The 14,956-nt window shown below is 44.8% G+C and overlaps 1 protein-coding gene across 1 annotated transcript in view; it reads right to left on the reverse strand.

The window, feature by feature from the left end:
- LOC119461734 (trafficking kinesin-binding protein milt-like) overlaps window positions 1–14,537 on the reverse strand; it is a 71,473-nt gene extending 56,936 nt beyond the window's left edge. Inside the window, exons 1-4 of the mRNA XM_037723104.2 lie at window positions 14,442–14,537; window positions 6,067–6,168; window positions 5,360–5,464; window positions 3,201–3,492 (exon numbers count right to left, since the gene is read on the reverse strand). Coding sequence (XP_037579032.1) covers window positions 3,201–3,466 — 266 coding nt within the window. The 5' untranslated portion in view covers window positions 3,467–3,492; window positions 5,360–5,464; window positions 6,067–6,168; window positions 14,442–14,537. The remainder of the gene's footprint in view (window positions 1–3,200; window positions 3,493–5,359; window positions 5,465–6,066; window positions 6,169–14,441) is intronic.
- Window positions 14,538–14,956: the final 419 nt, after the last annotated feature.

Genomic DNA, 14,956 nt, shown 5'->3' on the forward strand with positions numbered 1-14,956 from the left:
CAGGCCAATATTGGGTACTACGTTTTTCTGCTGCTATATCCTTTGTGAACAACAAAAGGTGTGAGGCACGCATGATTGACAGCAGTCAGTGCACGCCACGGCAGCTTCCTTGTTGTACTCACCTACCCATGTCACATGAAAATGCCAGCCCGCACTCAGTTTCCTTTTCCAGTACCGGCAAATATTGCGGGTCTTCACACGTCACATAAATACAGTATAGACCACTTATAACGTAACCGCTTATAGTGCAGGACCGGATATAGTACGGTCCTTTCAGACTCCCGTTAATTTTCCCATAGCACTCCATGTATACTCATACCGCTTACAGTGCAGCCGTGTGAGACGAAATACCGGTTATAATGCGGCTTCTGCGGTAAAATCTCGCCGACAAGGGCGTTAAGGAGCACGCTTCTCAACGAGGTGCGCCCACCGATGGAAGAGGAGATCAACGAGGGCGATGCTGAGGAGGATCATGAGATGTGGAGCATCAGTCCAAGGGTCGTATGTGCTAGTGAAAGCGCGCAGGCAACGCGCGCCTTCACGGAGAGTGAACACACAGCGGAGAGAAAAGGCGACTTCCATTGCACGAAAGGCCGTGGGGCATTGGTGCACCGAAGGGGGGGGGGGGGGGGTGCGGGGGTTGTAAACCCCCCTCCCCTGAGGCCGAGTTAACCCCCCTGTTGTTTAACCACTTTTCTTTCCTTGCGCTTTTGAGTACTGCAACTAAGATGTAAGACGCGCATTCGTCTGCATACGTGCAAACTTGCGCAAAAAGCGCATTTTTTGACAATTTCCCGTGAAGAAATTGAAATTAGTGCTGTTTAGATGGTATTGGCCAACTGTCAACCCCCCCCCCCCCTGGCAGAGATCCCGGGTGCGCTACTGCCCTGGGGGATGGGAGGGAGGGGGGGCAACGCTGTGTTGCGTCACCAAATGTGTATCTTGCAACCGGGCGCAAGGGGAACTGGCGAAGCAATCTCCCAAGCGAAAGGAGCAAAGCGGGAAGGCAGCATGGGAGGGAGGGAGGGGGGGTGGGGGTGGCGGCTTCTCCTCTGTCAACAAATGCGTTCGCGCCTGTGCCGGCTGTCGGTGTTGTCGCGCGCACCGTATCTTGAAAGCGATCTCCACACGGCTCTGACCTTTGTATACGCTGTGCTTACGCCACTCAGTTTCCGTTGAAGCGATAGACCGCACAAACCTTCTCGCTGCGACGGCCGCGCTTCCCCACGCCCGCGTTTTGGCAGTGGTTGTCTGCAGTCATCGAGTCTATTCATGTTTGCTTGTGCGCGTTGACACCATGCTTGTTCATTCAGTTAGTGAGCGAATGTGTCAAGTTTATGCAGCCGATAAAACTACTATCCCTACTCCTTATAGCTCTCCACTAATTTGCTATCGCAATTGAAGCTTCGCCTTTCGGGCGATACTGAGACATCTTTTTTAATTATTACTTTGTCTGCTTCATGTGAAGATCGTGGGTACTTGGACATCAACCTTTCAACGTTTGTAAATTTAAAAGGATGCAAAACTCCCAGTCACACGCTTCGATTCTCGGATACGCGCGGCTGCTTGGCCTACATGTTTTGCATACGTGCATGGCTTGAAAATCGTTGTTTGGATATAGTGCGGTACCGCTTATAGTGCAGATATTCACGACTCTGGCGACTTACGTTATAAGCGGTCTACACTGTACATGTTTTAAATGTTACCATATTTTTGCGTGTCGCACCAAAAATGTTTAATTTAACAGTAACATCGGCGGACAGATTATATGCAAATTTCGACTTTGGGTGTGGCTTCATGGCAGCGTGAATTTCACCTCAAGGTGTGGTTTCATGGCAGCATGCCTGCGCTGCTGTGAAACCACCTTTAGCGCACAGTTTCCCGTCATCAGAGTCACCGAATAGGTGGGGAACAAAGCTGCTGGTCAAAAAAACAATCTAGACGATGTGTGCATCAGCGAATGGAGACTGTTTTTACAAAAGTTTGGGCATTGTATAGACTTACTTCCGCATGTTATACGCACATATATTTTTCTTTACAATGGGTGTTGTAATCAGGGGTGTGGCTAATACGCAGAAAAATATGTATATTCGGTCATTTTGAATAGTACTTCGAAAATTTTGAATACTCAAATTCGAGCCAAAGCAAATATCGAATAACATATTATTCAATCAAATATTTGCAGAAGCCTAGGTTCTACTGTATTATTACGCCTTGAAAGCCATGTTACATGGGTACTGTAACATTTAATTCAAGACCAAGTGGCTTTCAGCCTAGATATACAGTTAAACCTGGATATAACGAAATTGACAAATTCCCGAAAAACTTCGTTATAAAGAGGATTTTGTTATATGCAGGTTCGGCACGAAAATTCAAAAAGAAACACTTACCATATTTACTCGATTCTAACGCTCCCTCAATTGTAACATGCACCCGTTTTCCGTTTTCGTCGAAGCACTCATCCTTGGAATGTACCAGGTACTGGATGCGTGGACGCGTGTTGTTTCGCACAAGCGCGAGGCGTCGAAAACGAAGAGCGAGCGAAACAATGGTGTCGTAGCGTCATATAGTGTCAGCTAGTGAAGTGAAGCGCAGAGACTTGAGCAGTAACCAAAGAGTGGCGCTGCCAGAATGTTGAAAAAAAAAGTTTTTTTTTTTCCTTCGACAACATCAACAGGAAAAGGAGAGAGTGCCGGCTTGGCGGGCTAGGCCAGCTGCAGCAAGCGGCGGGGATCAGGTTTGAATGAAGGGAGGGGGAAAGGTCACACCCGCGGCGGCAAGATTGCCGGGTCGAGGGATGCAGGCCCACCTCGCAGTCGCCATGAATTCGAGCGCGCCAAGCGTGCCGCCGCTGCTTAGCATTCCGTCGCGGCGGAGAAGGGGCTTCCAGTTGCTGCTCGCGCAAAAATGGCAAAATTTGGGGCGAAATCTCTAGGTTGTCGGCGGGGAAAATTCATTATTACGAGGGGGTCTCCCGCTGCCACTTCGTTACGTAGAGGTCTTAAATACATGTGTTTCTATGGAGGAACGGCAGGGAATAGAAAAACTTCGTTATATCCAGGAATTCATTATATGGAGGTTCGTTATAAGCAGGTTTAACTGTAATCCAAAAATCCAAGCAAACCAGTTCAGGTTGGTCCTCAGATATTGCAAACCAACTCAGACAGGTGTGCAGGGAACGAACAGGACGAACTACTCACTCGGTGGGCGAGGGCAGGGCAGCGTCGGCCTCCTCCTGCGCCGTGTACACCTGCAGGAGGGAGGCCTTGAGGGCCAGCTCGTGGCGCAGCTGCGTAAGCGACTCCTGGGCTTGCATCAGCTCCGCCTCCAGGGCGTCCGTGCGGCAAACCAGTTCCCGCTTCTCGCGCAGCAGGCCTTGCCCAATGTGGGCCGCCAGCTCCAGGTCACGCTCCTTCTCCTCCAACAGCCGCGTCAGGGCCTCCGGGTCGCTATACGTTCGCGTCATCTGGCTCACCCGCTCTCCGGACACCACTGCACGCGCGTGTGGGGACACATTACACAACTTACTTCGTGGCCGGACAGAGCTGTAACAAGCCCTGCAACACGATGAACAATGCAGATGATGGGACAAGAGATAAACAGGGTGCGCTGTGGGGCCCGTGTCTTCTGTCCTGTCATCTGTGCCGTTTGCCGTGTTCAACAAAAGCCAACTAGACCAGCTTCGAAATCTTGAGCTCTCTCATTAGGCCATGTGAAGAACATGTGAAGCTCACGGTGCAAGACAGAGATGCCAGAAGACACAGGGCACCTTTCCCATCCTTTATTCTGGCTAAGCTCTTGGCACTGCTCGCAACAGCCAGTGAAGCAACCTAGGCAATGTGAAATTCTTCCTCTACACAGTAGCACATAACTGGTACAGAGCTGTTGAACTAGTTCAGGAAGCATACGGTGAACTTAGTGCAACTAAAAAGAATACACACTGTTGTGTTGCCCTCAAACTCACGACTGAACATGACTGACAAAGAACCCAGGACTGTCCCAAGACTGACAAAGAAAACAACGACCAAAGGGAACTAACCTATGGGAGTAGGTTAGTAGGTCCCTCCTAGGACTGCTTCTTTTTTTTAATTCACATTAACGATCTAACAACCCATCTATCGTGTAGGATTCGTAAGTTTACAGGATGACTGAAATCTAGCACACAGTTACCAACACATTTGACCACACATCCATCTAGAACAACCTTAATGAAGTACAAGAATGGTGCAACCACTGGCTCATGAACTTGATCCTAACAAATGTAAACTTGCGTCCTTGTCACGCTGCCGTAACACCCTAAGATTTACCTATTCAATCGCTAATGTTCCGATAAAATCAGTCCAATCATTCAAATACCTCTGTGTTGCTCTGTCTTGTGATCTGTCCCGGCGCTTGCACACTACAAATACCATTTCAGCTGCTAATAAATCACTGAGATTTCTTAGGCAATGTCTATGTCATACTCCGCAACATGTAACAGTTTTGGTCTACAAATAATTTGTAAGATCGAAACTTTAATATGCATCTCCTTTCTTGAACCCACATCAAATGGACTCGAGTCAGTACAACATCATGCTACTAGGTTTATTCATTTTTCATATTCATATGATATAAGCATTTCATCATTGAAAGCAATATCTGGCTTGTCAATGCTTGCTTTCTGTCGACAGGTTGCCACTCTCTCTTATATTTATTTTTCTACAGTTCTCTTAATCATACACCATACATCATGCCCCCTATAATATATATATATATATATATATATATATATATATATATATCATCGCACTGATCATCCGCTTCAAGTTGCATGTGCACGTGCCCGGACCACCACTTTTCAAGCATAATTTTTTAATTCATGCAGCAAGAGACAACAGCCTTCCACAAGCCATCACAGCCATCACAAGTCTATCTGCCTTTGCCAAAGCTATTGTCACCCACATTTCAAAATTAACACCTGCTTCTAAGATTTATTTTATTATCCATCCCTTATGTAACATCCCTGCAATTGGATTCTTAAGGAAATAAGATAAAAGTGAAAGTGAAATTTCCATTTAACACATTACAACATCAATTTTGCTTTTGCCAGCACGTGCATTTGCCTAATGGGACAGGTCTAACATGTTTGTTGAAGTAGAGACACCAGCTGGCCATGCTTTACATTAAGGCTCACACTACTGCTCCCAATGTTGCTCACATTGCAGTTTTGTTGCTCACATTGTAACTCGCCCTGCGGCTCACACTGCTGTTCACACTGTCACTCACACCATGATCCGCAATCTGAAGTCTGCAAGACTAGCCTGCCAATCACTTGGACTTTATCACATTTTGAGCAACTGCTGTCGTTGCCTGCACTCACCAAAGTAGTTCAGCGTCTCTTGGATAAGTTCAGGTGGCAAGTCCAGATTCTCCGGGCTGGGAAGACACGGCGATGGAATAATGGACCAATCTTCCTTGTCGTAACCTGTTGCATGAAACAGCAAGAACAGTGGCCTTCAAACTTCCTGCTCGCATCAATGATGTGAGCCACTAAAACTCCTCCAGTCAGTATCTCCTCCACCTTCAGCCTTTGCCATTCACATCAACGCAAAAGAAAAGGCAGCACAAATAGAGTACATTCAGTTTCCAATAGAGCAAACATATTTTACACTTGCAGACTTTTGCAGGTACTTTCTCCCCCCCTCTCATTTTTTTGCATTTTCATTCCTGTGTACCCACGTGCAAGCAAGTGCAAAAGATTATGGTATAAACAACACATGCCAATATGCGTACCATCAAGGAAAGCAGGCCAAAATTACTGCTAACAGCATTGCTTTAGAACAAGAATTTGCATATTGATCACCCTGCACACATCTACGGGTGGAGTCAGGCGCTGCCTAGCTGCAAAGTACAGCACAATATTTACGTCCGTGCGACAATTATCAGTGGCCCCCTATTTTCTAGATAAGTTAGTACGTTTCAATCCGTTTTATATGACTATACAAAGGTATTGTTCAAAACAATAACACAGAGAGCAGAACACGTTCGACACACTATATTCTATAAGGCGAGGAGAACAGCACTTGCCTCCAAACTCGGTGAGGGTGTCTGCTCGCAGGCGGTACCGAGGCAGCTGTTCTTCGATAAGGCTCACCAGCTCCACCTCGGCACCATTACTGCAACTCAGATCTGCAAGGCAACAGTGAAACCACTAAGAGCACACTCGTGGCGACAGTGAAGACACGTCACATCGCATTCTCTGAAGCAGGAGTCAGGACTACATCAGTGCAATTTACACAGGCTGCAGAAGAGGCTTTCTGCCTTTAGTTTGTTTGTGGCAAAAGCTAAAATACATGCAACCTCAGGTTCAATTAGCTGAAGTTCAAATAAATACAATGCAATAATGCAAAAAAAAGAAGGCACACATGAGGTCAGTATCCCCGTGGTCACATTGCCCATGCCCTTTATAATCAAAGCCAGCACATTAATAGACAGCCTCATACAAACTCATTCATGCAACACAATTCACAGTGTACAACGACCACACTGCAAGCACAAATTTCGCCACACTGAGGGTATGAATTTGAGCCGATTTATTTTTACATATTTATTTAAGCCACAGAGTACAAAATACACTGGGGCCCAGTGTTTGGTGGCAACATTCGATGAAAGCCACCATGCACACACATAACACTGCCGATTTCTCGGCAACATGGTACTTTTCAGGAGATGAACATTTTTACAAATCTGTGCATTATACATGGCTTACAAGGAGAGATTAACCAATAAACACAACAGTGCCCTATATCATTATTAACTAATGAACATAGCAACAATACAGGAAGCATATGCACACAATCAAGGGTGAATTTTTGAAGCACTGTTAATGTTCTTTCAAAAAGAGCAGTTCAGTGGAAAATGTACTTATGAACACTTTACAGCAAGTAACTCAAATGCTTAGTGCATTATAGGCCATGGTGACCGGCTCCCCTAAAGATGAAATTCACTTCTGCAACATATGGCCTCAATGCACTGCCTCCCTAGATTTCCTCAGAGAAAACATACAAGCACTCCCACATTTCTCATTCCTCCAAATCTCTGCATGACAAAAAAAAAAAAAAACTTGCTGTGCTGTTACAGTCAACCCTAGTGGGGCCACAAGATTTGGTCAACTTATCCAAAACATTGAATTGACAAACAGCAGCAAAACTAACAAACTCCAATTTGTTTATTGCTTGAAGCAGTCTGTCATGTCCTTTTGCTTATGGCTCTCAAAGCGTGACCCCTATCAGCATGTGGCGAAAAGTGCTAACAAACAGTTGCCTCAGCATTGGAAATGTTATAAAATTTGCGAGAAGAAAACTAAAGTAATAGTAATGTAAAACAGCTTTACACCTAGAGTAGCAATAGAGCTGCCTGCTGAATGTCTTGTGTTTTCAAGCTTTTAGTAACTACTGCGTGCAATAGGGGGCACTAGTGGGGGTGGGTGGGGATCAAATTAGCTGATGCGACATGCTTTCGCATTCCCACTAAACAACTTTTTCTTCCGTAGAAATGTATGGCTTCTCACCTGGACTTCCCAGTGCATTCAAACTAAGCGAAAAGTTGCATTAACGAGAGTCGACTGCATATGCATGTTTAGTCAAAAATTTTAAGAAAGAATGGCGTTTCAGAGAATGACCTTTAAACATTTCAACATTTTTATTATGATTTAATTGCCTGAACACGTCACACTCAGCCAAACTTTGAAACAACATTCCAGGTGCCCAGGTGTCCATTGCCTTGCACACTTGCGTACCAAAGTCAAGTGAATAACTGGTTTTCATGCATTTGACTCTGAAGCAAAGCATTACTTGGCAGTCACTGCAATAGTGCGTTCTGCTCCTTGCACAAATTTCCTTCTGAGTGATAGGAACATGTGCTCAATCAAGATATGACAGCTCTGTAAAAAAAAAAAACAAAAAAAAACAATAATACTACCATTTTGAAATAATGGGCTGATATAACAATTTACCATATGATGACCATCTTTTCCACCAGAGGTGAATGATTCAGATTACCCAAACGTGAGCTGCCACGAACAACAAAAACCACTGCAGACTGACGGTGCTTCATTTGTCTTTGGCAGTATATTAGTACAAACTGATATGACAAATACAGACAGAGCTTGCAAGTTATGGGGCTGAGGTGTTCTCACCTTCTAATAAGGATGCAAAACACAAGCCCAGAGAGAAGTGCTTTTGGCAAATGAACCGTAACAAAAGAAGCAATGAGTACTGAAAACAAGACATTCGCTCATATCATTATCTTGGTTCAAAATATCAAAGCCACTGACATCTTAAATGAGGAAGTGGTGCATATGAGTGGCACATTGTATGCATGCATCCACCGTGCAACAAGCCTTTTGCTATGCTGAAGCCATGTCAGATCACAAGTGGATGCAAAAAAATAATATATAATAATAATGACTCGGACAAAAGATTGTCTGCCCTCGATTTTACTACGGCATGCAAACCAACATCTGCAAGGTCATCGCAAAGATAAAATGCTGGCAGCTCAGGCATCACAGGAGGGTACTCACATTGGTGGCATGACGTTGCATGCATCTAAAAAGAAGAATTAAGCACACACTAGATGGACTGAAAGTGGCACTAACAAATACATACAGCACTCAGTGAAGATAATCTCCGTTGCATTGTTAAAACCATAGATTTTCTCACTATATTACCTAGAGGGAAATTTGGCACTGATGCAAGGGAATGCCCATAGAGTTTCTCACTAGAGGGTCATCTGGTGCCACCGTCTATGGGAGTTTCCTAAAGGGCGCTGTGCCGTCAATGACGGGATATGTGTCTGCGGGGCTTGTGTTGGCTGATGTTGTACGAAGCTTCGTCTATAACGTGGATATGGCTACACAAATAATGCATTCTTAATATAAAATTTACATAAAAGGCTTTCATTTAGTCACATTATATCACTCAATAAAGTTTACTCACCTATAATGCAGAATCAAGCGATGAAAAGCAAGAACAGATGGCAAGCTGTTCCAAAGTGAGAATCTTGTCATCTGACCTCCAACTTAAGTGGTCAGCTGATATTTTTTACATTTCATATAATTGTACATCCAATAATAAGTTCTCAAAAGTAAACAAAACATGTTTTTGTCTAATAATAAAGCTAAAAACAGCTTTTTACGTGCTTGTTTCAGCCGGAAATGAATCATTGTGACAGAAGGACGGGTACTAGCCAGGCGCGTCTTCAAGGTGTCCTCGCTCTCCGAGAACAATGCCAATTCGAAGTCACAATATACTGGCATTCCCATGCATACCACAGCGCAGCAGCGCCACATTTCCCTCTAGGTTATATAGTGAGAAACTCTATGGGAATGCCGGTATATGGTGACTTCAGATTGGCATCGTTCTCGCAGAGCCAGGGCACCTTGAAGACCTGCCTGGCTAGCACCGTTCCGTCTGTCACAATGAATGATTTCCTACTAAAACAGCATGCAAAGAGCCGTTTTATATTTATTATTACACAAAAACATGTTTTGTTTAATTATGAGGACTTGTGATTGGATGTACAATTATATGAAATGTAAGAACCGTCAGCGGGCCGCTAAAGTTGGAAGACAGACGAAAAGATTCGCACCCGCTTTGGAACAGTTTGTCGTCTGTTCTTTCTTTTTTTTGCTTGATTATGCACGGTAGGTGAGTAAACTTTATCAAAATGTAACATGGGTGAATGAAAACCTTTTATGAAGATTTTATTTTAGAACCGCATTATCTGTGTAGCCATATCCACATTCCAACGACGGCATAGCTTAGGAAACTCCCATTGACGGTGGAGCCAGATTTCCCTCTAGTAATACAGTGAGAAACTCCATGGTTAGAACTATTCTCTGAGTGCAGCCAAAACAAGCATGCAAGTGTTGACCTGCCACTACTGCCTCGTGGGGACAAAGAAATACTAAACTGCACAAAAGAATGATGGACTAATTACTGTGTTGAAGCTCCATACGCATTTCTATCGCAGAATAGAATGGCCTATTGATGGAGATTGTCTAAGCCAATTGCGATCGCTTAGATTTCATGCCCAGACACATGATCTCTTATTGATATTTTACGAGAAAATGAGTCTTTTTCATGCAGAAAAAGTAAACGAGAGTTGCCAAGTTTGAGTTTGTGCTCACTGAAATACTTTATTAATTCTTTATTGATAGCAAACCAGCCTCTGCCACAAGCTGCCACAATCTATGACACCATGGGGAGCTGTTGCAGTAATTTAAGTGCCAAATAATTTCAAGGTGCCACCATCAATCAGGTCGACAGGAATACACCGCTCTTCTGGCTGTCACTGGCTTGTTGGTGCTGGAATTTTCCTTAGGAGTAGCAATTTATGGTGCATTCTGTTCGTAACTATGCTTTTATGGTATGGTTCGTGCCTGTTTCATCCAGAATTAATTGAAAGTATGCATTGTCTATAGCAACATTGGCAAAAAAAATAAATACAGGTTTTCTCGCCAATTGAATGATGGTTCCACCTGTTGCAGTTCCGGTGAAGCATAATGCAATGCTATGTTTTGCCCTTACAATGGCAGATGGAGTCACCACCCCTTCACTAAGGCAGTAGGTCGTATCCACGCATGACGTCCCAGAAATCCCCAATGGCTTTTCCTATGTTTACACTACAAGACAACAGGAATGGCTTTTCCTATGTTTACACTATCAGACAACAGGAACAAAATGTTTGCGGAACTAGATCCCTAGAGCCCAAGCAATTAAACCGAAGCTACAGCGAAGATGTTCTTCTAATGTGCACAATTTCTCCTTTATATGGAACATGTCAACTATGTATAAATTAAACCACGGAATCCGCTGTTCTTATCGTGCAGGGTCCCAACACATAAATGTCAGCAGTTTAGTAGAAGTATTACAAGATATTTTTTTTAAGTCACACCGCCAACAAATGCTGAACAATGTGCGACCGGACATTATCCAAGGCTCCTTTTTGGTCTGACAGACACACCTTGAGTGAGTGCTGTGCCACATTGGTACGAGGAATACCGAACTGCAGCACAAAACACACAAACAAACAAAAATTCACCGACAATTACAATACTCCCTAATGCGAAATTTGACTACAGCTCCATACGTATTCTCCTATCGTGATATAATGGCTGGAGTGGACAATCTGACTCATGTGGCAGCAAAGTGTGGCGTGACTACTTTGCTAATCGAGAGATCACGTGAGGCAGTGTGTGAGTGACACATGGGCAAGATTCACAGCAGCCGCCACAGGCAGACCTCCGCTCATGCAACGCTTTGTTTCCATACAGACAACGCCCGCTACTCTGGTGCCATCTCGTAGCCATCATTGCTGCAAAGCCTGTCTTGGGCGGCCCTACGCTTATCTTCTCAGCACTTTCGCCATACCCTTCTCCACTTTACACCTCATGGTTCCGCTGCACCCTCCTCCTCCGCTTTCCTCCTCACACTCTGTTCGCTATCGCCGTCTTTCATCACCTGCTGCACATTCGCTTTTATCTTTCGCTGTGCTCATTCGGAGGGATAACACCAACGCTCGCCGCAGTAATGGCCACCTAAGAGCTGCGCTCTAAGCTGCAGTACAGTTGGACATCCACTGGAGAGAATGCAACAAAAGCGCGAAAACTGCAAATAGAGAACAGACGGCATCAGCTATATCCGTAGCTGTCTCTGCCCCACTGACATCTAGAAAGATGACGATGATGACAGCGGCGTGCTTTAGGTTTTGGTTTCAGTTTTACTGGTGAGGCAGCATAGGCAGCATCCTCCTTGGGCAGCATCAGCAGAAGCGAGCTCTCATCCTTATGCTTCATTTGGCACAGGCCTGGTGCAATTTTCTGCTAAAATGCCATTTTGGAGCAAGATGACTCAAAGGACCGCTCTTGGCACAATGCGTAATTGATGCAGCTATTCCACCCCTGCACTTGCTAAGACACTACAGTCGAACCTGGATATATCGAATCTAAAGGGGATTACAAAAAAGTTTGATATACTGGGTGCGCGAGATATTTGAGAACACTATTCCTTATTGCCATAGACACCAGCAGGCTCATCATATCTATCTAGGCGTGCAGCTTCTTGTTGGCTAACCCCTTATCATTCATACTGCGCAGTTTGTTAAAAGATGGAAGCGTACAGGTTGACGGAGGAAATGAAACGCCATGCAGTCCTCATCGCCCTGGTCGCACACCCCAGCGACTTGGGGTGTGCCACCTTTCTGAACGTAGCGAAGTATTTAGTTTACAAGGTGCCTGAAGAAGCCTGCGAATACACGCAAAATTGCCGTGCGACTGGCCGCTCGAGGCACTTTGCGTGTATTCGCAGGCTTCTTTCACGCTCGGAAAAACACTTTTATGTAGCACGTATTGAGCAACAGAAAGCTGTATCGGGAGTTTTTCATGTTGCTCTACTGTTTTCTCATTGACACTTGTCATCTAATTTTAATATTTCAGAAGTTGATTAATTAATTAAGACTAATTATCGAATTAGGCGGAATGCAAAAAATATTCTGAGTATCTCTAAGCGACCGCAAACAGCATTACCATGGTTCTGTTGAGCTAGGTGGCATTTGCATATTTTTAATGTTTGGCTAAAGTTACGTGGGACACCTTGTATGATATATAATAGGCCCTGAGCCGCCATACGGTGGCTTACTGATTGGTGCATCCGAGGGCCGCTAAGTTACTGCTCGCAACTCGGAAAAAAGAAAGCAAGCACACTGAATTTACCTGCAAAAAGTTGCTGGATCACTTTCAACTTCATTGCAATGTGCAAGTTGATTCTTTTTTATACACTTGCAGCAGCCATCGCTTGCGGAAAATGAACTCAACCCAGACGACACCACGAAATTCGGAAAGAAGGAATGTTGACGTTCAAGCTAGCACACGGGCAAGCCGAACAGCTCGGCGGGGCTCAACTGACTGCACAAACGACTCACACGGCTCAATTGACTGCACATTCTCTTCTCCACCTCCAGGAGCCAGGAGACCTCAAAGTGCACAAATTAAAGTGCACAAAGAAGTGCACTTTGAAGTGCTCGGTATGGCGCTGTATTCGATATATAGAATATGTTGGTAAACAGGCATTCTATATACGCGTGCACCAGCCCTACACATTTGCAAGGGATTTTCAAGGGAATTTTACAGCTGTTCGATATATACAATAATTCGTTATAAGTGGGTTCAATATATCCGGGTTCGACTGTATTTCTTTTTCCTTTAACACGATAGATGGATGGCTGATGCATGCATGTTCTGTCTTCTGGATGTGGTATGTTTAAATGATCAAGTGAGTTACATTGTCTTTACGTTGTGCACGTCATCCATAGAAAAACCTCTTTTTTTTTTTTTTCAATATTAAACCTCTGCCATTTGCGGTCGTCTTGGGAAAGCGGGGAAACTTTCTAAGTGTTTCATATAGCGCCTCTAAATGGGCCAAAAAAGAGGGTTTAGGAATTTTCATTTAATCGCTCATTGACACACATCCTTCAAAATTTGACCGCATATCCCCACTAACATTCCCCACACTTCCTCAAAATGTGCATGCTCTTGTCTTTTTCAAAAGAACCGTGAAAGCTAGCATATAACATTTCTGAGAGCATAGTTTCATTTACAGCTTCGCTGTAAAAAAACTTTGGCAAGAATGTCTCATTGGCCTAATGGCGCTACTATGATAAAGCAATTTGCTTCAATTCAAATTACCTGTGTCTGTGTAGCCTTCCTGTGCACTGTTAAAATTCAAAGCGAAAATTTACGCTACACACAAACAACTGTACTGCACTGTACACACACAGTGCAGTACAGTTAAATTCTGTGCACTCGCTGCCACTTGTGCATGCGACTAATGCATAACTCCCTCCAGAGGGTTACACAGCCCTGCCAATGTTGAACTGCTGTCACCAATAGCCGAATGCAGCTGACAGGCTGTCCACACACTCAGTCATCAGCCATTTAGCAGCATCATCATGATCAGCTCATCTTCAAGTCTGTCTGACGCAGGCCTTTCCCAGAAATCTACAACTACCACTGTTGCATGGCACTTGACACCATCTTATGCCAGTCTAATCTCATCACACCACCCAAACCTCAGCTACCCCCAATTGCACTTCCCTCGCCCATTCTGTTGCTTTAATAGACCACTGGTTATCTATCTGCTCTATGCAATAAATGACCTGCTCGACTGAGCCTCTTTCTCTTAAACTCAACCAGAATATCAGCTACCCACGACTACCCTCTAGATGTCCTCTCATTTCTCAATGTTACGAAAGTCATTTTCCCTGCCATCGCACATAGCGTGGTCCTTAGCTTTCCATCAAGTTTTCTCATTGTCCTGCAGGCCCAACAGGTCAGTGCCGTCAGGATCAACGGTGCTTATCCGCCCACATGACCCAAAGTCGACACCCCCCCCACTGCCACCCACCTGTGAGAGTGTGCGCGTTCCGGGTGCTGCCGCCGGCGCACGACGGCAGCGTGTCCGCCGGCTCCAGCTTGGGGCGGTGGTGGGGGACCACCGGCGGGGGCGGCCCTCAGTGCGGCTCCTCCAACAACGGCCCCATCGGCAGGGTGCCTCCTCCACCCTGCAGAGAGCAATGGGTCACAACACTGACACAGGGGGCAAAGACAGCGGGCATGCAACCAGCTCTTCCTTCCTGCTCACTCTGCCTTTTGCATAAGTACTTTAGATGACAGCGAGTGAAGTTGATTGCTTAAAGCACAAGGATAACAGTGGCCACTATAAAGATTGATGGATTGTGCTAATTACTGGACTAAGAAGAAGTTATGAGCTCAACATTGGGATGTCCCTGTAGCATCACAGTTCTTAGTAACATCACACTCGAAGCCTAGGAAATGAAAACAAAGCTTAGCATGAATTAGCTGTTCACCAAGAAAAGGAGATTCTAAAAGTTACTCTAAGGGGGGATAGTCCATAAGGAA

This window comes from Dermacentor silvarum, chromosome 8, assembly GCF_013339745.2.
Source record: "Dermacentor silvarum isolate Dsil-2018 chromosome 8, BIME_Dsil_1.4, whole genome shotgun sequence".
NCBI classification, from domain to species: domain Eukaryota; kingdom Metazoa; phylum Arthropoda; class Arachnida; order Ixodida; family Ixodidae; genus Dermacentor; species Dermacentor silvarum.